The 23,086-nt window shown below is 39.0% G+C and overlaps 1 protein-coding gene across 4 annotated transcripts in view; it reads left to right on the top strand.

Annotated features, from left to right (window-relative positions):
• The window catches only part of Itgb6 (integrin subunit beta 6), a 119,760-nt gene that overhangs the window by 86,982 nt on the left and 9,692 nt on the right, over nt 1–23,086 (top strand). For all 4 annotated transcript variants that reach the window (XM_026393078.2, XM_026393079.2, XM_026393074.2 and 1 more), the window contains 6 exons: nt 1,299–1,388; nt 5,064–5,198; nt 5,403–5,817; nt 11,854–12,076; nt 14,445–14,542; nt 19,078–19,197. In XM_026393078.2, coding sequence (XP_026248863.2) covers nt 1,299–1,388; nt 5,064–5,198; nt 5,403–5,817; nt 11,854–12,076; nt 14,445–14,542; nt 19,078–19,197 — 1,081 coding nt within the window. The remainder of the gene's footprint in view (nt 1–1,298; nt 1,389–5,063; nt 5,199–5,402; nt 5,818–11,853; nt 12,077–14,444; nt 14,543–19,077; nt 19,198–23,086) is intronic.

Genomic DNA, 23,086 nt, shown 5'->3' with positions numbered 1-23,086 from the left:
AACAAGTTAAAAACAAATACAAGCTGGGTATGGTGGTGCACGCCTGTAATCCCAGCAGTTTGGGAGGCTGAGGCAGGAGGATCGCAAGTTCAAAGCCAGCCTCAGCAATGGTGAGGTACTAAGCAACTTAGTGAAGCCCTATCTCTAATAAAACTCACACACACACACACACACACACACACACACACAAAGAGCTGGGTTTTGGCTCAGTGGTTAAGTGCCCCTGAGTTCAATCCCCAGTACCAAAAAAAAAAAAAAAAAAAGAAAGAAAGAAAAGAAAAATACAAGAAACAGAAGCACAGTGGTCAGGGCCCACATGGTGTGACTTCTGCATGGATGATGAAAGCCTTTGGTGATTATAGAACAATAGTTCGTATTGATAGGTATAACTGTATTCCTTCAACATACTGGGAAGTCTTTGCTCATGAAGAGAGGGATGTTATCACACACTATAGAAAACATTTCATTTGAAGGTAACCAAGTTTTAAAACATAAAGCTTAAGAGAGGAATACTATTCAACTCTCTGGAAAATTCACTTCTTCCCAATGCCTCATTCCTGGGCAGTGTTCAATACCTAGAGAGTTGATGAACTGGTCTGAGTCCTCCTCAGGTGGAAAATCTCAGGAGAAGCAAGGTAAGTACAGAACTCAGATGGTTTAGAGCTAGGTTGACTCACTCAATCATGATGGGCAGGGAGCAATTCCAACCCACCCAGGGCTGTGCTAAATCCTTGAAGGAGCACTGATTACCAATAAGAAAGGGAGAGTTAACAGCAAGCCTCCAAATTCACTCATCCTCCAGCAAGGGATTGCTCATTAGGCCCTCTCAACCCAGTGACCTACAGAGCAACCTGCCTCCCTCACTGCCCTTCTGTGCGCCAAACCTTGGTTTCCTCAAGGTTCCTAAATGAAAAGGAAGTTCCTGGATGCGTGCTCAAAATTTTTTTTGGACAACAGATGCTCTAGGAGTGGAAGATATTATATAAACATTATTATTATTATTTGAGACTTGACTCCTGTCGTGATACAAATCACAGCCCTGGACAAAGGCAACCACAAACCCTAGGTTTCCCAGTAGCAACTCCGGCCAATCCATTTCCCACGGAGCCCAGTAAGCAGCAGCATGTAGGGGCTCCAGTTTCAGGAGAAACACCCCTTTATTATCAGGAGTCTGTTTTCACCAGCCAGTTAAATAGAGGTGATCACAGTCTGAGAGCTGAACCCCACACTTATCACTTCTAAATTACTGAGAACAGAGATTGACTGACTTTTGTTGTTGTTGCTGCTGCTGTTTACAGAATTATGCAAAACTTATTCCTGGAGCCACAGTGGGACTGCTTCAGAAGGACTCTGGAAACATTCTCCAGCTCATTATCTCAGCTTATGAAGTATGTATGATACTTTGTAAGAAGTTGGCTTCTTGTTTTGTATTTCTTTAGTATTCACAAACTCAGATGTGTTTTAGGCAATGAACTCAACTCTCATTTGTTGATAAGAGTCTTGATCCAAAGAAAATCTCTCTGTATGAATGCAGCCAAAATATTAAAATTGGTTTACTTAGTTTGAAAAGTGGAGCAGCAGGTAGAAAATCACAAACCCGGCCAGAAAGTTGAGATAGTTGAGGTTGTTTTCATGATAACCCACAGCAGCACTGTTCCCAGCAAAATTTTTAAGTTGACTAGAAAGACTCCATGAGTCATACAATCAAGCTGTCTTCAGTCTCCAAAAAGGAAAAAAAAATCTACTTGTAAATTGCCATTGAGTGAAGGAGTTATGTAGGGAACCAACTCCAGGGGTTTAATGAGACAAGATCATTAATTCAAGCAAGAATACAGATTCTTGGCTACACACCAAAATACCAAAAGCATACCAGCATGCCACATTCAAGGCTCTCAACTTTAGTGAACCAGGGAAATTTCCATTGGTTTAACAAGTATGTAGGTTTTTTTTTTTTTTTTTCCTTGACTATGAGTTAGTCCTGAGGACAGAATTCCTCCCTTAAAATGAGATATATACCTACAGGGTTATTGTTTTCCTTTTTTTTTTTGCCCCCATTTTCTAACTCAACCATGCCCAGTTGCCAAATCTTCTTTATTTTGGTTCCTAAATATCATTCCCCTTTATTTGCCTTTAATGTAAAAAAAAAAAAAAAAAAGAAAAGAAAAGAAAAAGAAAAACCCCACAAAGAGGTAGATGAAGCTCTAAATTAGGATGGGCATAGAAAAAGTAAATTTTTAGGAAGCAGTAAAGCTCCAGCATTTGCTTTAAGCAGCGTTTCCATAATAATGAACGAATAAAATTATCCTATTTTGGATGTTTTAAAATTGCAAATAAATAACCCTAGTGAGTATACAATACTCAGCATATACTGAACCAGTGTTCCCTAACTAAATGACATATCAGGATCATCTGAGAAAATTTTTAAAAAACAGGCTCAGATTCCTTTGTTTCTAACTTTGGAGAAGATGAAGGGAAGGTGGAAGCTACACATTTTGAAAAAAAAACCTCCACAATGATTTTTCTAGAAAAAAAAAAAAAAACCTCCATATCACCCCACCAATTTTGAAACTCACTTGAAGGGGAAGGAAGCAACAAATTCCTTTTCAAATATTTCATTTCCTCAGAGAATAAAATAAAGATGTGTCCATTTAAATTCTAAGAGGATGGGATTTTTCTCACTGATGATCCTCAGAAATTTCTGTTTTCTTAGCTCACATCAAAAATTAATCACCACATTAGCTCATGCTTGAAATTCTTCCAGACAGGAAAGCACATCAACAAAACACTATAAAAACCTTCCTCCCTCTCATGCAGTAATTAAAGTTTTAATGTGTAGAATCAAATAAAATTACAAAGCAATCCTTCACTGGATTATAGCATCCTCTGTTTTCTTTAACCCAATACTTTCCAAAGTGTTGGCCACTAACATCTCCAAAGAAATCAAGCAAATTAGAAAACAGTGAATAGTCAAAAATATTTCCCCCTCCCACCTGACGAGTCTATCCATGCCCCTGCTTGCTCTGCCAGAGGTTATGTCCCACTTTATGGTCCCAAGTCACCACGTAAGTTACAGTGTAGTTGAACTCAAGGCATTAAACATTTGAATTAAATCTGTGTCCTCATTTTACTCTCCCCAAAATACCAGTAAGTATCCATTATTCTTCTACTAAACAATCTTGGTCTGGAGTTATTGGAACTTTATGATTCAGGGTGAATGAAGTATGTAATCAATCATGACAAAAGCAGAAATTATTTTTCTAATATGTTATTTTTAAATGTATTCTAAAAAGACTTTAAAATATAGATACCTACAGACTGAATTTCTTTTTCAGTCTATAAAAAAAAGGAAAGACTATATTGAGAGAAAACATAAAATCCATCTGTTTGACTTCTTATAGGGCAGAGGCAGATGTGTTTATAGTTTGTGGCTACAAACATTAGCTGAGTATTTTATGGTGCCATATTGATATTTTTTAAAATTTTAAATACTGGGTGTATATTCATCTGCCTATCTCTTGCTAATTTCCTCCCTTCCCCAACCACATAATAAAGGCTCCTGAAATACCAGTGATCCCAAGGGCAAGCTCCTCTACTGGAATTTAAACTCTGGGAAGGAATCCACTGGTTTATTTTGGTTGTCCTGGCTCCTAGGAGATGTTCAATCAGCAAATGAATGAAATAATAAAAGATACAAATTAACATGTATGCCCTTTCCTTGGGAAATTTACACTGAAATATTCCTGGTCAAATTTGCAATAATTCTCAATCCTATCAATGCTGAGACTTCCTTCAGTTAGGTCAGATGATGTCACTTACTGATCCTCATTATGGATGTCACCTATAGACACATCCCTCATTTCTCATTTAGCTCCTGGAGATTCACTATGCTACTATCTCCAATGCTACTTTTGTCTTAATTCTTGGTGATTTCAAAATAAACAGAATTTGGAGAAGGCAGGGTCATCTGACTCTGAAGTTAGCAAAATTAAGTCTGAAGCTAAGTATGCTTTTAAAATGCTATCAATGAAATGGGTATATGAACTCAAAACCTTTTAGATGAATTGAAGTTTAACTTAATATTTTAAATTTATTTTTATTCTGTTTTTTATCTTTAATAATTTGGTTTTATCCCCAAAAATATGTACATTGATGTTGTAAGTTTATGAGAAATAGAAAGAGTAAAATGATAAGCTTCTGAGAACAGAAATCCAGTCTCATCCTAGACTTGACTCTACATTAAATGTACAATAGGCACTCAATGAATTCTAATAATGACTTTAAGGCAGTTTCCCCTACATTTTGGCACCTCTAAATCTTGGATTGATTTGTTAATTCATGGTGCCTTACAACCACTGCATGCCAGGTGGAAGTCATGACATGGTTTTATTGACAGTTGTGATCATTGTCACTTCAACTCCTAGAATGCATTGTTGCTATATAAGTGCTAAGTTTAATTGCCATTTTAAATATCTTTGAAAACTTTGTCCTCTGAGTTGATATTGAGATGAAAGTTATTATGTATGCAGAAATGTACCAAAACAGAGCAGCAGGGTGTAAATTTGATATCAGTGAAGCAAATATTTCTTGTTGGAGGAATAGCTGCAATTCTGAATTTCTTACAAATTGACAAACAGCTACTTTATGGGACCTAAGAAATGAAGGCACTTACAAGTAAAGGAAACTGTTATTATATTTTATTATCAAGATACAAGCAAAAAAAAATTGTCTTTTATATGCCAAACTATGCAACACAGGAGAATTTGCTAAATGCTTCAGAATGGATGAAATTATTTTCGGAGCATTGATAGACTAATGACTATCATAGGTCGTGCAGAACTACATGAGTTATTTTTATCATAGTTTATCATGTGATAATAGCATATATTATGATTAATGGTGTCTTAAATTCAATATTGATTGTCATTTCCTTGCTTGATTAATTATATGGTAAATTTCTTTTAGATCCAATTTAATTTTATTCATTTATAGTTTAATGACTCGGTTTCCTCTTCTGGTTGTACTTTTTGTTGTGATTTATTTAACCCTTTATGTCTTAATTCAAGGAACTGCGGTCTGAGGTGGAACTGGAGGTATTAGGAGACACCGAAGGACTCAACCTGTCCTTCACAGCTGTCTGTAACAATGGCACCCTCTTCCCACACCAAAAGAAATGCTTGCACATGAAGGTGGGAGACATAGTAAGTAGATGGACAATTCAGCTGTATGAAAAAATATTCAGATGGGTCAGAGGTTAGCTTAGCTTACTGGAGCTGGGCTCCTTTCAAGAATTTCAAAGATTTCCTAATAAACGCTTTTGGCAAAGCTGATTTCCGCAAGGCCTTGTTTCACCTCCTGCAGGTTGGTGGACAGAGGAAGTAGATAATTGGTATTTTCTTTTCCAGGCTTCATTCAATGTGACTGTGAGCATACCCAACTGTGAGAGAAGCAGGCGCATTATCATAAAGCCCGTGGGGCTGGGGGACACCCTGGAAATACTCATCAGTCCGGAATGCCACTGTGACTGTCAGAAAGAAGTGGACGTGAACAGCTCTAAATGCCACAATGGAAACGGCTCCTTCCAGTGTGGGGTGTGTGCCTGCAACCCTGGCCACATGGGCCCTCACTGCGAGTGTGGCGAGGACATCCTGAGCACAGATTCCTGCAAGGAGGCCCCCGATCACCCCTCATGCAGTGGAAGGGGCGACTGCTACTGTGGGCAGTGCATCTGCCACCTGTCTCCCTATGGAAACATTTATGGGCCTTACTGCCAGTGTGACAATTTCTCCTGCGTGAGACACAAAGGGCTGCTCTGTGGAGGTAGGCCACATCTGAAAGCATCTCACTGCTATTCAAATATCAGGAAGGGGCTTTGCATCTTTTCCACCTTCAAAGTTTCCTGGGCATAGTGGGTGTTCTATAAATATTTAATGATCAACTTGGTGGGTTAATCTTTAGATTTAGGATTACTGAATCTTCTCTCGCATTTTTCTTCTGGCTTTTTCTAATCTGTAGTTATCACCCAGGCTCCTCAAAATTGCCTGTGATCTGAATTCCATTATCTTCCAGAATTTTCTGGACCAAGCTGATGGGTGTGACCCAACTCTTAAATGCCTATTGCTTTGCGAAAATAAAAATTAGACTGCTAAAGGGGCATGCTTCCAAGGACAAGGAGCATAAGGACACTAAATGGACTCTCATAGCCTCCACTCATTCCATAGATTTCTATTAAGTACCTACTATGTGATATGTGTCAGGTTAGGCGATAGGTCTAACAACAATGAGTAAGAACATAAATGAGAAGCCTAATGGAAAGGATGAAAATAGAAAATTTCTTAAGAAATGAAGAAAAGTTTAAAATAGAAATATTTACATTTTAATATTATTTATAGATGTAAAGTAACTAGAGTTTAAGAATTCATTGCCTGACTATTATAAAATCATTCTGATATTTATACACATGTATTTAAGAATGGTCTATGCAGAATAAGAATTAGAAATATCTTAATATATTTTAAAATAGTATAAATTTCTACTACAAATGGAATCTTAACTGATGGTTGAATGTAAGCTCTAATGTCTGAGTTTTTCACAGTATGTAAGCAAATGGCTCTTCAAAACAGAGAGCCATTATCTCTACAGAAAACTAGGCAAGTTGTGTTTTCAAACCACAGCGTTAGGAACATATAAAAGAGACCAATTTTCAGGGAGGAAAAAAACCTGAAAGAAAGGAAGCCACAGAGAATTCCAAGCTTTTTGAATATCATTTGATACCCCTAGGAATCCACTACCTTTCATTTCTCTGCTGCAGCTATGGCTACAAATGGGATCTTCTGAGAAAATCTACTTTATCTCACCCCTGTCCCCAATACAGAATGAAAAACTCAGAAACTTTGTTTCCTAAGCTTATTTTTGTCTTTCCTTTTTTGGCACAGGATAAAGGGGCAGGGGTACTGTCAAACCCAGGACTTTGAGCATTTGAGGCAAGCACTTCACCACTGAGCTACATCCCAGCCCCTTATTTCTGGATTTTATGTTTGTGCTTCCAAGTCCATAAACTGTCTTCACTTGATGCAGACAGGACACAACCTGGAAGCAAAAAGAAGCTACCCAAAGGCTGTCACCACATCATAGATAGAATATATCTGACAGAATTCCACACTGCATTTCTAATACAAGTCTTTAAAAAATATATACACATTTAAAATATTTACAATTACTTTCCAAAAAATGCTAAATGTAATATAATCTAATAGCTATACTAACACCAGCTGTACATCACCCTTAAAGTCCTGGATCTAAGGAATCCAAAACAGCATAAATTGCTCATGTGCTCTGCAGCACTGCGCTCCCTGACTGCCTTTCATCTTATTTTATATACAGGGAAAAAGGGAATAAACGCAAAAAGAGTTGACCTGCTCTGTTCGTTGTAGTTATGAAGATCTGACAATAGCAACTTTTTTTTTTTGAGTCAGATACAGCAGTTGCTAAAGAAATTCTCTTTAAAGAAAAATACAATGATTTCTTCAGCTAAACTCAGAAAATTTCATCAAGGTTCATTTCCTTCGTCCTCTGGAGTACATTATGATCCTCAGCCACAAATGTTTCTATGAAGCTATTTTGTTTATTAGTAACATCACAAAAGATTAATAGTAACTTTCTCTTTTAAATGTCTAATGAAAGTAAATACAGCTGAGTGCTCTGGTGCACACCTGTCATCCCAGCAGCTCAGGAGGCTGAGGCAGGAGGATAACAAGCTCAAAGCTAGCCTCAGCAAAAGCAAGGCAACTCAGCAAAAGCAACTCAGTGAGACCCTGTCTCTAAGTAAAATACAAAATAGGGCTGGGGATGTGACTCAGTGACTGAGTGCCTCTGAGTTCAATCCCTGGTACAATCTCCCCCCCCAAAAAAAAGTAAGTACAATTCTTCAAGTTTACCAGGTAGTTTTGAAGTATCTTCCATGTGCCTGGCACTGTGCTTAGAGAAGGGATAAAAATCCCTGCTCTGAGGAGACACTGCTGCTGCTGTTGCTGCTGATGATATTTTCAAAGCAGACCATATATATGCCCCAGCCTCACAACTTGGGCTGATCTCACTTATTTTACCACTAATACACTTGGCAATGTGCTCCTTTTCTGAAGGGCTATTATCACAATGTTCCTTTTCATGCAACTTCTTTAGTCCATCTGCAAGCACTCAGGCATACAGGGCTCCATTGATTTTTTTTTCTTGCCCAAATTCCATTAGTCTCTTATATTTTGATTTTTAAGAGACTGGAAGCAGTAACAGGAAAATGGCATTAGAGAAAATACTTCCTGCCATTATTCACTTATACTTGTTTGTCAATGGCTTTCTAGAAGAATCTAGCTCTCTAAAAAGATCTTGGTGATTTTTCTGAATCTTTAGTTATCATCTTGCCTCTATATGAAACTTCTATAGGAAAGTGTTGCCGCATGTTGTTGCTGCATGAACAGGTGTGTTAAATAATTGGTTGCTTGGATATCAATTAGCAACTTCAGTGACCAGGCTGATGGTTCTGGAAGGTCAGCAGAAAGGAAGGTTTTTAAATTTGAAAGGAGTGCTTTGTTTTTGCTGTGATGGTTCTTTTTTCCTGCTCCAGAATGGGTTTTCTAAATTTCTGCTAAGTAATTCTTACATATAATAATACTCTTGGGCATTCTTGAAACATTTGGAAATGCACATTTCATTTTGTAATATGTATAGATTATATTAATTATTCAGAATAAATTGTAATTTCAGAATTTCTCCCCATTGTTAATGTAAGAAAGAAATGCTAAGGAAGAAATCAAAAAGTATTATAATTCTGAAGATCACTTACATATGAAACTTAAATTGGCTCAAATTACTTAATTATTCTTAGCTTTGAGTTAATTGGCTCAATTATGAATTGCATAGGTTATGAGATACAGTTGGAATGTCTTAATGTCATAGATCCAGATAAATTTTAAATCATCTTTTGTTAGAGGAGTGTGCCCTCCTTAGTATATGTAGAGGGAGAGAGAGAGAGAGAGAGAGAGAGAGAGAGAGAGAGAGAGAGAGAGAGAGAAAGAACAAGTTAACATACACACAGATACTATACACACACACACACACACACACACACATATACATACATATAGAATATGAATGTACCTGTTCCTACAGCAGCAACACCTTCCTGTAGAAGTTTCATATAGAGGCAAGATGATAACTTAACTAAAGATCCAGAAAATCATCAAGATCTTTTTAGAGAGCTAGATTCTTCTAGAAAGCCATTGACAAACACCTGTAAGTGAATAATGGCAGGAAGTATTTTCTCTAATGCCATATATATAATATGTATATATAGTGTGTATATATATGTATGTATATGTATCTATAATGTATCTGTACATGTATATATGTATATATAATATATGCATGTATAAACATATAACACACACACACACACCAGGAACCCAATTTCAAAACCTTTGTGGTTATCTTTGTGTATATGATTTTGACTGGGCAGAGCATTAAGCCAAGGACTCTCCTACTCTCAATCCCTTAGGCTGAGTCATGAGGAGAGAAAAGTAATCAGCTACAACAGCAAAGTTTGCAAGGATCCCTTACTCCACAGTGACCTTGGCAGTGCCTCTTACAAGTGGAAGCATGTTTCGCTTGTGATTTTTATTTTTTTTTACATCCACTTTGTTTTCAGTAAAGGTATAAGAGTTTTAATACTGATGAATAACTTTGCTTACAGGTTCTTCCTACTGGATAGTTTTAAGGAATAACGCTAATAACTAGCACTTATGTTGTGCTTAGTGCTGGGCCAGGCACTGTTATAAACACTGTTAGACACCGTCTTAGGTAACACTAAGTTTTGCTGGAAGATCAAAACTTGTGGGGCAAAATGCCTGAGTGCACAGTTTTTACTTCTGAAGAAAGTATCAGTTAGGAGACTTTGTAAATAAATGTTATTTGTTTGGAACATCAAATGCCTATTTTAGTATACTGGGCGTGGCAGGCACCCCAAATGTAAGGAGTGGACACACACCATTATCTTAAACACGTGTATCATCTCAGAGTATTTCATATACTTTTATGTGGCCAGATCTATAAGAGACTTGCAAGATTAGATGAGACATTCGTCCACAGCTGGTTTCCGAGTGCCTCCTCCTTGGAATTGTGTCTGCCACCTTGTTCCTGCTCCCTCAGTCTCTCCTCTGATGGCCTTTTAAATGCCAATGCTCTCTAGAGCTTTTCTCACTCTCCCTGCTCTCCCTAGATGACCTGGTTCACAGTGGCCTCTACCACTGCCTTTCCCTATGGATGCCCAACCCCAAACTTCAGGCTCATATTCAGCCACCTGTAAGGATGTCCTACAGGCCCCTCAAACTCAACAGACCCAGAGCTCTTTTTCCTCTTCCGCTTTAGATCCAATTATTCATTCCATAATGAAGCACCTCCATGTGCCAGGTGTTGGGACACAGCAGTGACCATGAGCTGGCTTCCCTTCCAGGTCAATGGAGAGCCACATCACTGGCCAGCTCCCAGCCTGGTCACCTGGGGAGGATGCCGTTCCTCTCTGGTTCTCCTTACACTGCTCCTGGTACCTCCCCACCTTACCCTGAGCACAGCAGCCCTCACTCTTCCCACTGACACTATCATTGTTGTTCAGGCCTCTGTTCATGGAAGTCCTCTCAAATGGTTTTTCTGCCCTGGTTTGAGTCTCTACTGATGGCAGGATATATCTAGACCCATATCGATCTGTTCAGGGCTCTACCCTTCTTAAAATTTCATAACCTCCAGGAACAAAGCTCTTACTGGGGTGCTCAGCCATCTCACGATCTGACTTCTGGCATTTTGTTGACCTTTGCATCCTTCCCTCTATCACATCCTACAAGCAGCGTTGGCTCCTGCCATATGAGACTGCTACAGTTGTTAAGCAAGCCACATGATTCTACACTTTCAGCATTTGTCTATCTTTTTCTTTGCCTGAAATGTAGGTAAAACTCTTCTTTCATCTTCTACCTTCTAAACTCAGTCCAGGTATCACTTCCTTTGGAAACTTTCCTAAATTTCCAGTTTAATTGGGGAACTTTTGCCCTGTGTCCATAGACTTATCACACTGTTTTGTATTTAGTAATAGTAGTATTTATTTGCCTGCCTCCTGCACTAAATTATAAATTCAGTGACTTTGTCTTATTTAATTCTCTATCCTCAGGCGTAATATAACCTTTGGCACATAGTATATGCTCAAAGTTTGTTATAAAACATTGAACTTGTCCAACTCTCATTCTATGCCCATGGGACAGCTAACTGGTGAATGCAGAAGTAGGAGATTCACACTGTATCTCATCCTACCAAAACCATTGGAAGTAGATTTTGTTCCCTCTGTTTTTTAGGTGAGGCTTTCATGATCAATCAGCTTGATGATGTAGAAGGGTGGGCATTCATTCAAACCTGTCTTGCATCTCCATCTTATGTCATATTAATTAGAGGCAAAAAATCAAAATAACAATTAAGTATATATACATATGTACACATGTGCACCAAGTAGCTGCTATAGGTTTGTCTGGATTCTCTCATTTCATCTGGTTATTAATTCTCTCTGCTATAACATCAGGTAATCAAGTGGATCTTCAGTGAGGAGACCAGATCAATAAGCATATGCAGTTAGCAAAACATATCAATAAAATGTCTACACTTACACACACACACACATACACACACACACTTTTTTTCTCATTTTGTTCTTCAGTCTTTTTGCTAGTATTTAAAGGCAAAGAGAAAAGATGCCCTTCCCCCCAAGCCTACAGGTGGCTTTGACCTTGACCATGGGCAGCAGAGAACCGAATGCGTGTTTTACAGATAACGGAGACTGTGACTGTGGCGAGTGCGTGTGCAGGACCGGCTGGACTGGCGAATACTGTAACTGCACAACCAGCACGGACTCCTGTGTCTCTGAAGACGGAGTGCTGTGCAGCGGGCGTGGGGACTGCGTTTGCGGCAAGTGTGTTTGCACAAACCCCGGAGCCTCGGGTCCCACCTGTGAACGATGTCCTACCTGCGGTGACCCCTGTAACTCAAAGTGGTAATGTCTCTATTGCTTAGTCCCTTTTGTGGAAAAGGTTCCCTATGATCAAAGTTCTAAAGACATTTTGTCAACTCGGACCTCAGATTGTCTTTGCCAGGTTTGGTCTCTAGGCATCCATCAAAAACCCAAGGGGCCCCTGTGATCCTCAGCCTGGAACAACAGTCAGTCTCTGGCTGGAGGTTTTCTCAGCCCTGATTATCCAGAATCACAAAGTCAACATTTCTGCCTGAGACAGCAGGGGGAAGTGGAGCTGATGTCCCACACTGATAACATCTGATGGCCTCTCAGTTACAATACCAGCCACACAGAAGGAAAGCCCTGGAGGCATCCTGCTGACACCCACAGGCAGTCAGTACCTTTTCAGGGGAAACAGACAAGCTTCTTTCTTATCTAGAAGTTTATAGCCTGACCTTGTGGGATTCTTCCTATCAGCAGAATCATGGAGGCAAAGAGGCCGAGAAAGAAGAGCTTAGCTTTCCAATTCTGCCTCTTATCCCCATGCTCTTTGGCACCTTTTTGTCATTGTCATTGTAGGTAGCTATTGTGTATTGTATTTTTTAAGACTACAAGAACATTTTCTTATTTTCCAGTAAGAAAACGGTTTCTTTGGTTAGCAACTACCTTCTTCATGGAATTGGGGCAAAATTTGTCAGTCAAGTGAAGCAAGTTTCCCAGAAGCTGTTTCTTAAGGTGTTTCTTAAGAGGGTGTTTCTTAGGGTGTTTCTTAAGAGGTTGGTTGTCACTACTTCTGATACCCCAAAATGGTGACATTTGCATATCCAATGAAAATGGAGTGAGAAAATAATTTTTTTACTCATTGATAACTCGCCGTTTCAGTGTCAAAACTTCTCTGTCAGTATCCCTGGAAAACTAAGACAAATGCCAAAAGCATGGGCGCATGAGCAGGATTATTTGAATAGGATCCAATGTAAAGTGTCCCTTCACGATGTTCCTTTCATTATTTTTCTATTTCATCTCCTCTGTAAACATGGTTCAATCTTAAATCTGACTTGGAAGATATGAAATTCATACTCAAGTAGTTCCAATTTGGGAATCAGAGTGATCTTGATGTTTACGTTAGATGAGTCTATTCTTCCATTTATCCGTGTGTGTTCGCTTATCAAATAGATATTAAGTGCCTACCGTATGCCAAGAATGGTGTTAAGCCATGGACATGCAGGAAAGACTGAAACAGTTATAGTTTCTACCTTCACAGGTGCTGGGAGTCCAGTGGGCAAGATAGAGGTTTTTAAAGTAATGACGGTGATGTCTGGGTTGCCAGTTTCAGGAGGGGATGTAGAAGGTGCTGGCAGCAGGGAGGGGCATCGGTCCAGCTGGTGCAGCCATCAGTGAGATGCACAAAGGAGACTTTAAGGGCTTCCACCATCTCCCCCAGACCCCCACCAAGCCACTCCAAATAAATACATAATCTAGGAAAATGCAATACACTTGCAGAGCAAAAGCGACTTCACAACAAGATTTATAGTCCCACTCCAAATATGTTACCACTCCTAAGTTTTTCTGTAGAGAGTTCTAGTCCCCCCACTACAGGGGAACTCTCTAGACTAATGTTAGGAAGGTTTGGTTGAGGAGATACAGCTTCAGCTGAGCTTGCCAAGCACATTTCCATGTCTGGGGGAGAGGGAAAGGATGCAGCGCCATGTATCCCCACAGTGAGAAGACTTTTGTTTTTTTGGATTACTCCAAGCACCATCTATTTGCAAAATGATTTGCAGCACAAGATTAATTCAGGGTCTAATTTTACTTTGTTCCCTAGACATCTTTAAGGTAGTTTAATTTCCTTATGTCCTTGCAAATACACTTTTCTGTAAATTAATGCAATCTTTTATTAAAAAAAAACTTGAATTAATGAGGATCCAGGCTTAATCCTAAGCTTTTAAAAATACTCCTATCGACACTTGAATTTATTTAAAAGCATAACAGAAGAGAGAATTATTAAAATAATCATATGTAGCATATATGAAGACCACGAATCATTCTTGGGATTCTGGTTAAGATATAGATTAAATTCAGAACTTTGCCTAGTCTTCAATCATATTTATAAATGCAAGCTTTCCCTGGAAAAAGTAAAATGAAAATATAGCTAAATCAAATATCAATCAGAAGCAATCGCTACAGAAAAATGAGTATAGCAGCAATTATCAGGGCTGGCTCAGGGAACATTGATTACTGGGTGGAATTCAGAATAATTCAGCATCCTCTTGGACATTGCCTAACTATCTTTCCAAAAGTGACAAAAGGCCAGTGTCATTAGAAAGATACTCTTGTAGCATAATCTACAACCAGAGCATAAAGCAATATTCCACCAACATGAACTGATAAACTCTGTTAATTCTGTCTGCAGGAGCTGCATCGAGTGCCACCTGTCTGCAGATTCAAAGGCCCAAGAAGATTGTGTGGACAAATGCAAACTAGCGGGCGCAACTATCAGTGAGGAGGAAGGTGCTGCTTGTCTTAAATGGCTTTCATTTCCTTTGCATGGTTCTCCAGAGGCAGAAACGCTGTAAATCAAGAGCCTTTCTGGCCTGACCCCATTTGTACCAGGGCATTAGATCACTTCCATTCTTTGTTTAAAAGTGAGTGCATTCTATAAGACTAAAACTCCGTGGCTTGGGATTTAAAATCCCAATTTAAAGTCATGGCTGTTTTATTGGACTTCAGCTCTATCGGCAAGAGTGTCAGCATTTCACCTCTGCTTAACAAATGCCATTGTGGAGAATTCCAGAATGCTATATTTTCCAAACTAGAAAGGAAGAAAATTGAAGAAATGACCAAATGTTAAGCCCCCAAACCATAAATTGTCCTCAATCATCTGATTGCCTTATTTCAAGATAAGATAAAGGCAGCAGTAAAACGGTTTTCCTGATTATAGCTCCCAGATGCTGGGCAGGTTCTGGTCAATGGCCATTTTTCCTCCTCCTCTCAAAAGCGTTCACTTCCCCTCCCCCACACATGGTACATCCTTAATTTCCTTTTGCCCCACCCCCAAAATTCAGAAGTTCCTGTCATCTGTAACTGCTAAGCAAATTGTACTCTTGCTTTCATCTGTTATTTTAAATACAGTTACTTATAATAAGATTCTTCATAATGGCAAATATTTCAATCAGTTGCATTTTAGCTAGGAAGGCCATTTTAAAAAATAATTTGTGGACTTTAAAACAAAGAAGATGACTGATTCTGCCTAAAGGGACAATCTAGGAGAATTTGGTTTTGTATCATCACAACCCTGCATTATCATGCTGCTCAGGTAGAATTGCTACTCTGCATGCAATAGCCATGTGACCAAGATCTATCTCAGGTGAAGGGAAATAATCAAGACAATAATTTATGACACTGTAGGATATGTATTTTGAATAGATGGAATTAGAATACGGAAATTAGTCCATTTCCAAAATGGAATAATATAATGACATTTATATTCTTTTGAAAATTACTTGCCTTGTTTCAAAATTGAGAGTTCTGACTGCACAGTTGAATTACCCTATGTGCAGGGATGTGATTAGTGCTCATAACACTCCTCATCAGTGCTTTTCTGGTGACCAAAGATAAACATGCCAAATAGCAGTAAATGGGACAAGATGGTGTGTACCTTAAACGAATACCAAACTTAAGATACATTAAAGCACTGAGCGAAGCAGCATTTGTGGGCTGTCCACATTAGTAACTAGTACTGAGTCTCAGCATTTCCTTCTAGGTTCATTTCACAGCAAACAGTGGGAATATTTACCAGATGTCTCTTAGAAATGAGCAAAAATTGCAGAAAATGCCTACAAATGACTAGAACTGAATTCACTAGCAACATGGGAAATCAAATGTGCTGAAGGAAAAAGGGATAGAGCCTTAGAAACATGTAAATCATGATGGCTTCCATGGGTCGTTACTATGTTAAGTACATAGTTTTCTGAGTAGATTGTCAAATGCTTGGATTTCAGAGGAAGGCCAGTCTCGAGAGGTATTTAGAATATTTACATTATTCTTTTTGTGTATTTGGCCCAGTTATCTTCAAGAGAGGGGGATTCAGGTATTTCCAACTTGGGGGTTGAAAATAATAATTGGATTATTAATACCATTTAATCTGGATGGACTTGAGAAAAAAAAGGTATTTGTCAGACTGTAAATTTAAGAGCCACTTTGCCAATGAGCCTTTTTTATAAGCCATGTTTTGAATGAACCAGTTTTGTTATTGCTCACACCTCCTTGAACGGATCACATCATATTTGCTCTTTCACAGGGACTTTTAGCAACCCATCTTTCCCCCACTAGGACATGGAGAATAAAATAAAATAAGCATAACTTTACTAAGTGTGTGAATTGATCCTAAATTGTGCTGTCAGTGACTTGGGCAGGCACATCTAAGAACATGTGATTTAATCTCACTCTTCCTTTTACTGAGTCATGTTAATTTACCCCAATATCCATGTACTCGTAGAGTGTTTCTTGGGACACTAGTTCTGAAAGCATTCAATGGAGAAAAGCACCCATGGTCATATAAATGTTGGAGATGGGAAATTAAATTTTTTTCCCTTTTTTTGCCAGACTTTTGAAAGTTGTTGTGCACATTAAATTAAATATGTGTGTGAATCACCAGGAGGGACAAAGGGAGGGATTCCTAAACATGTTTGACCACAGAACTGCATTTTTTTCCCTTGAGAAACTGTTTCCACTGAGAATTGCTAACTGATTCCAAAGCCGAGGGCTTAAAGCACGTGGTTGTCTTGCCTCAGTGGTACAGACAGTTTCCATTTCCACATCCTTCCTGGACCTTCTAGCCCCAACCTCATCATTCCCATTCTCACATTTCTTCCTTCTCTGAGAGTGATTTCATGGGCCACCAGGAGATCACATTTTCACTCTATTATTCTAGAGCAGCGATGTGGGCACTCACAAAGGAGAGTAAAAAAGAAAGGGCCATTTTTTTATGAACAACAAAAGAAAACTTTAACAGCTAATTATGCAAATCTTTCATTGCACATTTGATAATACTTTCTCAATACCCAAACACTACAAATAAGGCTACATCTAGAGCCATAACAGGAAAAGGAGTGGTAATTAAAGCAAGATGGGAGTCGTGACTCAAAGGTCATACTGGCAGTTCCATTAAAACTGAAGTAATCCTGGTCAAGGAAAGTAAGCCTCCCTGTGCTTCAGTGCAGCTATTTAAAAGAAAATTAAAAAGCAGGATTAATATTACTGAAATGGGTATGATAAGCCATTCCACACATTTCCTACCTGAGAGCAGAATGTTTCATTAAGTGTATTCAAGGGAGCAGGGTTGGCCCGCACTGCCAGGGCACAGAGGGAAGGAAGAAAACATGGCACTAAGAAAAAACACCTTCCTGGAGACTTTAGGAATCCCAGGTGATTGGAGGGATGAGGTAGGCAGCTGTGGGTGAAGACCCTCAAAGTGATCGAAGTATGAATTGCATATGCAGTGTCATTTGCAATCAAACACATGAAATGACACAGATTTCACTAATCACATGTTGCCCAGAGGTTCCCAAACCTTCTAATCAGAATCATCTCATTAAACTGCTTATTAAACCACACACTCAAAGTCCAAGTGCCCATGTGTATACCAGCCCTTCCCATGCAGCCCTGTGCATACCCCCCACCCGGGGGTAAGGCCTCAGAATCCATCTTTTCAAAAACCCCAGGTGATTTAGACAGTCATAAACATTTGGAAATGACCAAGCTAGAATGGTTTGTAATTAGATTTCTTCATATTCCTATGTAAATAAATAATGTTTTCAATGAGTTCAAAAACAGTTTATTCTCTTCAATCTCTTGTCTAAAATCTTAATTATAATGCTAAATGTTTACCAGTCCTGTTTTCATGAATAATACAAGGCACACTTCTCACAGACTTTGCCACGTTCTTATCTTACAAATTACATGGAAAGACAACAAACAATGACCTATATTTCTATCTTTCCAATAGCTGTAGCACTTTTGTACCCAAATGGGCTATTATTTCTCTTTGTAAGGATCAGGGAAACACAGGTAGATTCTGTTTCATTAACACCTTGTTGTTTTTAAGCTAATGAGAGAAGTTATAAATGTGTCCAAGATTATTTGGAGTAGTCTCAATTTTAATATTCTGACCCATTGTGTCAAACACACTAATATCTAACCATATGTCCCAGAAGTTTGGGTTAAGAGCAAATGCTCATTCTACTTCAGGTTTCTGAAAAACAGTCTTTGTAATAGTATCATTGAAAAGTCTCCAATTTAGAAGGTAGGGTAACTACAAGGCAACTTTAGGGTTTGTTGTTGTTTTTGCTTTATTTTTAATTCAGAAAAGGCTACATCTTGGCAGAGGAGCTGAACCACTAAAATTTGTAACAAACAGATTGAAGATTAGCCTTTTACTTTATTTTCAATTTCTGTAGTGATACAATATACTGTCATTCTGGGTTCCTTTAAATCTCTAGTTTACCTTTATCCTGTTGGACCCTGAGCTACCTAACACTGCAGTCTCTGTTTCCTAATATTAATTTATTTTTACTGTTGTGACAATACTTGGCCAGCAAGCTTGACTACACCATTGTGAGGAAGGCCCCTTTAAAAGTATCAGTATCCATTTGGACTGTGCAGCAATGTAATCTAGACATCCTCCCAGATGCTCTCAGCAAAGAGGAACATATAGCCCCCTCATTACCATAATCAGGGCCATTCTATTCCCAAGACAGCTGTGGGCACCTGCCTTGCAGTTCTTTCACTCCATTGAAATCTTGCCTGTGTCAGTTTGATAGGTACATTTGATGGTCAGTCCTGATTGACCACATCTGGAGCTGTTCTTGTGGAACATGAATTAAAAATGAAAATCTCCCTTGGTGGGAAAAATCCTATGCCTTTTCAGTTTTCATTCTGCAATATTGAAAATCCTCATTTCCATATTAAAACTCAATACTATTTTGCTTTATAAATAATCTCTTTGGAATCTCATTTAACCTAATGAATGACTTCTTTATCTGCAGATTTCTCAAAGGATAGTTCTGTTTCCTGCTCTCTGCAAGGAGAAAATGAATGTCTTATTACATTCCTAATAACTACAGATAACGAGGGGAAAACCATCATTCACAGCATCAACGAAAAAGGTGAGTGGCTTGCACCCCATTGTCAATGGTAAGTGATATTCTACACGGGGGAAATGTCCAGAAGGTCACTTTAGGCAGTTTGCCAGGAAAAACATTCAATTTTAGATGAAGTGTCTCTACTTTCCCAAAGAATGAGAGATACCTATTAAAAGGTTTGTTGTGTTCCAGTATCTTTTATGAAAACCAGATAACACAACGACTTGTATTTACACCAATCATCATCTCCCTGAAAGCTGACTGCTGAACAGTAGAAAGGTAAACTGATGAAATGAAATATAAGCAAAAGGTCTATCTTTTGGAAAAGCTAACAGGGAGAATCTATCGGATTTTAAATGGATTGAATCAGACCGTCGTTCAAATCCTGCTACCATTTAATAGTTGCTCAACAGAAAGATACTTGCCCCAGTCTCTATTTCCTCATCTGTAAAATAATAGTACTTTCTTCTAAGAGCCAAGTTGAGGATTGAATGTAAAACATGTGGCAATATCTAACTTACAGCGATGAGTCACTGAATGATAATTCGGAATCAACAAGGACAAGAAGCAGCAAATAAGGAAAGAAGTGACCCATAAAGGGTGCCAAAGAGTCCATTGCTTCTGTGGAATTTCATCCACATCACCTCATGGAGTCAGTTTGGGACTTGGGGAACACTTGAAAATTCCACATTTAGCAAAGGGAAGAGCCAAGCTTATATTAGTTAGAGAAGGAAGCAGTGGAGAAGGTACTGTTCCTAAAGTTTCATTTGTACTAGATTCCACCTGCAGGCTTGTTTAAAAAAAAAAAAAAGACTATATCAGCAGGCTCCATGTGTGTGGCTCAGGATGCTGTATTTTTACAACATGACCCTAACACAGCTGGTCCTGAGCTGTCTCTGTGAGCAGCTGCCCTAACCCCCCTGGCTGCATTCTCAGACCCTCACAGGTGCCTCATTTTCTTTCTTCAATTAATAATGTGTCCCTCCCTAAATCTTTCCAGCACAAATGACAGCTGCATTAAATCAGACCTCATCAGAATTTGTCCACAACCTCTTCTTCCCCACAAAAAACCCCAGAGCCTGAGTTCTGGTCCAGGTCTCAGCATCAGGCCAGGCAATAAGACAGAGGTTCGTTTGCTGTCTGTGCTTGCTCTTCAATGTGCTGACAGAACTTAAGTTAGTCCTGAATGTGAAACCAAGGTCAAATTGGTATCACCTAAGAGCATAATAACCAAAACAATACAATCATAACCAGAAAGCAAGTTCAACACATCATAATTCGATCAAGAAAACATGATCAGAAAAATACTGCATTGCTGTGCTGAGGGGCAGGGAGAGAGAGAAGTCATCACCATTCGAGAGGATGAGTGTGAACTTGATTTTGAAGCTCAGGTAGGCAGAATGCTCCTGGAGACTTGCTCTTGAAAAATCCCGTGTAAATCACCTTCCTTGAAATGCATACACAACATGCAGCTTGCATTGTTCAGTTAAGGAAACTTAAGGTGAATCCTGATGAACAAGGATGAATTACTTTCTAATACAAAACCCCTGCCTCCTCATTATCTATTTCATAAAGTCAGATTCTCCAATTACACCCCTAACCTTCTATTTGTGACTGTGACAGTGGCTTTAGAGGTTATCTTGGAATCAAAGCCATCCTGTGTGATATAAATTCTATTGGACACACACATCCCAAAAAATAAATTTCCAGAACAGGCCCCTGACCCTGTTTTTAATTCAAAGGTTTTGTATCTTACTGGTTTGATGTGTTGTGCATGTGTGTGTGTGTGTGTGTGTGTGTGTGTGTGAGAGAGAGAGAGAGAGAGAGAGAGAGAGAGAGAGAGAAACATGCCTTCGGCTGATAAATGCTTCCTCATTACAAAACTGTCGGCTATTCTTTTATTCTTCCACACAATATGAGTGGCACATCAACATGCCATCCTTCAGAGCCCACACAGACGCCCTGATGCATGTTATTATAGTATTGTATTTATCTCTGTGCTTTTGTAGTGGGGAAAGTGAAGGGGAAAAATTACCTCCCTGAGGCGTCACTGGAGTCCCCTGATGGCTCTAATGATGCCTCTTCCTTCACACATGCCCTATTTCCTGGGTAGGCCTAGTGCTTACAGACGCCCTGAGGGCAGAGCCCACCCCGGAAATCAGAAGTCCCTCCCCTCCCACAGCTTTCAGACCTGGAAATCTGGAAGGACAATTGGAAGACTGGATAGAAAAGAGACAAAATGAGCACCTAGGAAGGGGAAGGGAGGTTAATGCTTCCCACATCCTCCAAGCAAATGGGAAAAAGGAACCAGTGAAGCCCCACCAGGGCTTTGGTGGACACAGGCAGAAATTCTTCATCTTCTTACCTCTGCAGAAATTTTCAGAGCCTAAAAGCATGTCACAGTCAAGGAATGAGAGTGGAAGAGCTTTCCTGGCTAGAAGGTGCCAACTACTGCTGATGTTGAACCTGTAGGTTCCAGCGTGGAGGATCCAGATCCTTGTGGTTTAGAGGAAGAAAAGGGAGAAGACTGCATTTGCTATAACATCAGTACTACTACTAGTAATATAAGAGCAACTCTAGCTTATGGAGCCCTTACCAATACCAAATGCAAGCTGTCATTCTATATATTTTACATGTATAATTCACTTAATATATGTAAACTACATTCACCGTACAAGGCAAGTACTTTTGTTGTATAGGCAAGGAAACTGAGGCATAGAGACATAAATGATTTGCTGCATCTTGCACTAATTAAGCACCAGAGCTGGTCGAGAAGTTCCAACTGTCTGGCTTGGAGCCTGTGCTCTTAACCACTGTACTATACTGCCTCCCACTGGCTGTATGATCATAACAAACATGTGAATCACAAAACATGTTAGATCAGCATATCCAACCGAATTGTTTTCAGAACCATATATATGATTTTAAAAATTTCAGTAACCACATGAAACAGTAAAAGACACATGAAATAAATTTTGCTTTTATTCAAATACTATCACTTCAACACGGAATCAATATAAAAATTGTTAATGAGAAATTTTACACGTTTTCAGAGTATGTGTTCAAAATCAGTGTTTATTTTACACCAATAGCACAACTTAACTTGGAAAAGCCATATTCCGAGTGCTCAATAGTCACATATGCTAGAGCTACCAGATTAGACTAAGCAGCAGCATTGAACACTCAGCACCCTAGAATTAGGTGTAGCATCGACCTGGACTCTATAGGAAACATCACACAGTGATGGAGGAGACTCTCACTCCCACTCAGAAATCTAACTTCAGTCTGAGTATCAAAAGAAATGTCAAAGAAAGTATAAAAAGTGAAGATCTCTGTTCTGTAATATTTGCTTTGATACTTGAACCAAAATCTTTGAGAAATACACAGTGCCCAGTGGATTTAAGTTCTTAAAATAATTATCTCTGTTAAGTCATTCCTCTTCCCACTTTATTCCCTTCTGGGGAGTCCTCCTAATTCACTTTCTGTCTTAGCAAGCTTCATCCTTCTTTGAGAGGCAATGCACAATGCCCCACTCTAACCCATTTCTTAACCAAACTATTGCAATATGGGTTATATTTTTCATTGACATAAGCCCTTTTGCTTTCTTTTCAGGAACTGAGCTAACCTATTAGAGGCGAGAACAGGGTCTTTAGATCTTTGTTCTGTAGTAGCTATGTCATTAGCAACTTTTGTTATTTCTTCCCTATCTTCTTATGTGATTTCTACAAAGAACAAAAGGCCAGGCATGCATCATTAGGCCCCTTTTGATTCAGATCAGTTATAGAGCCCACCTGAAAAGCAGCTTGGAGATATATTTATATCCTCTATGTGTATAACTCTCCTTATCAAAGAGCAATAAGAGTTAGGATAAACTAAGCATGAATAGCTTCCTCCCCCAGATACCATGGATTTT

Source organism: Urocitellus parryii, chromosome 1 (assembly GCF_045843805.1).
Source record: "Urocitellus parryii isolate mUroPar1 chromosome 1, mUroPar1.hap1, whole genome shotgun sequence".
Lineage (NCBI taxonomy): Eukaryota > Metazoa > Chordata > Mammalia > Rodentia > Sciuridae > Urocitellus > Urocitellus parryii.
This window is presented reverse-complemented; position numbering and strand designations above follow the sequence as displayed.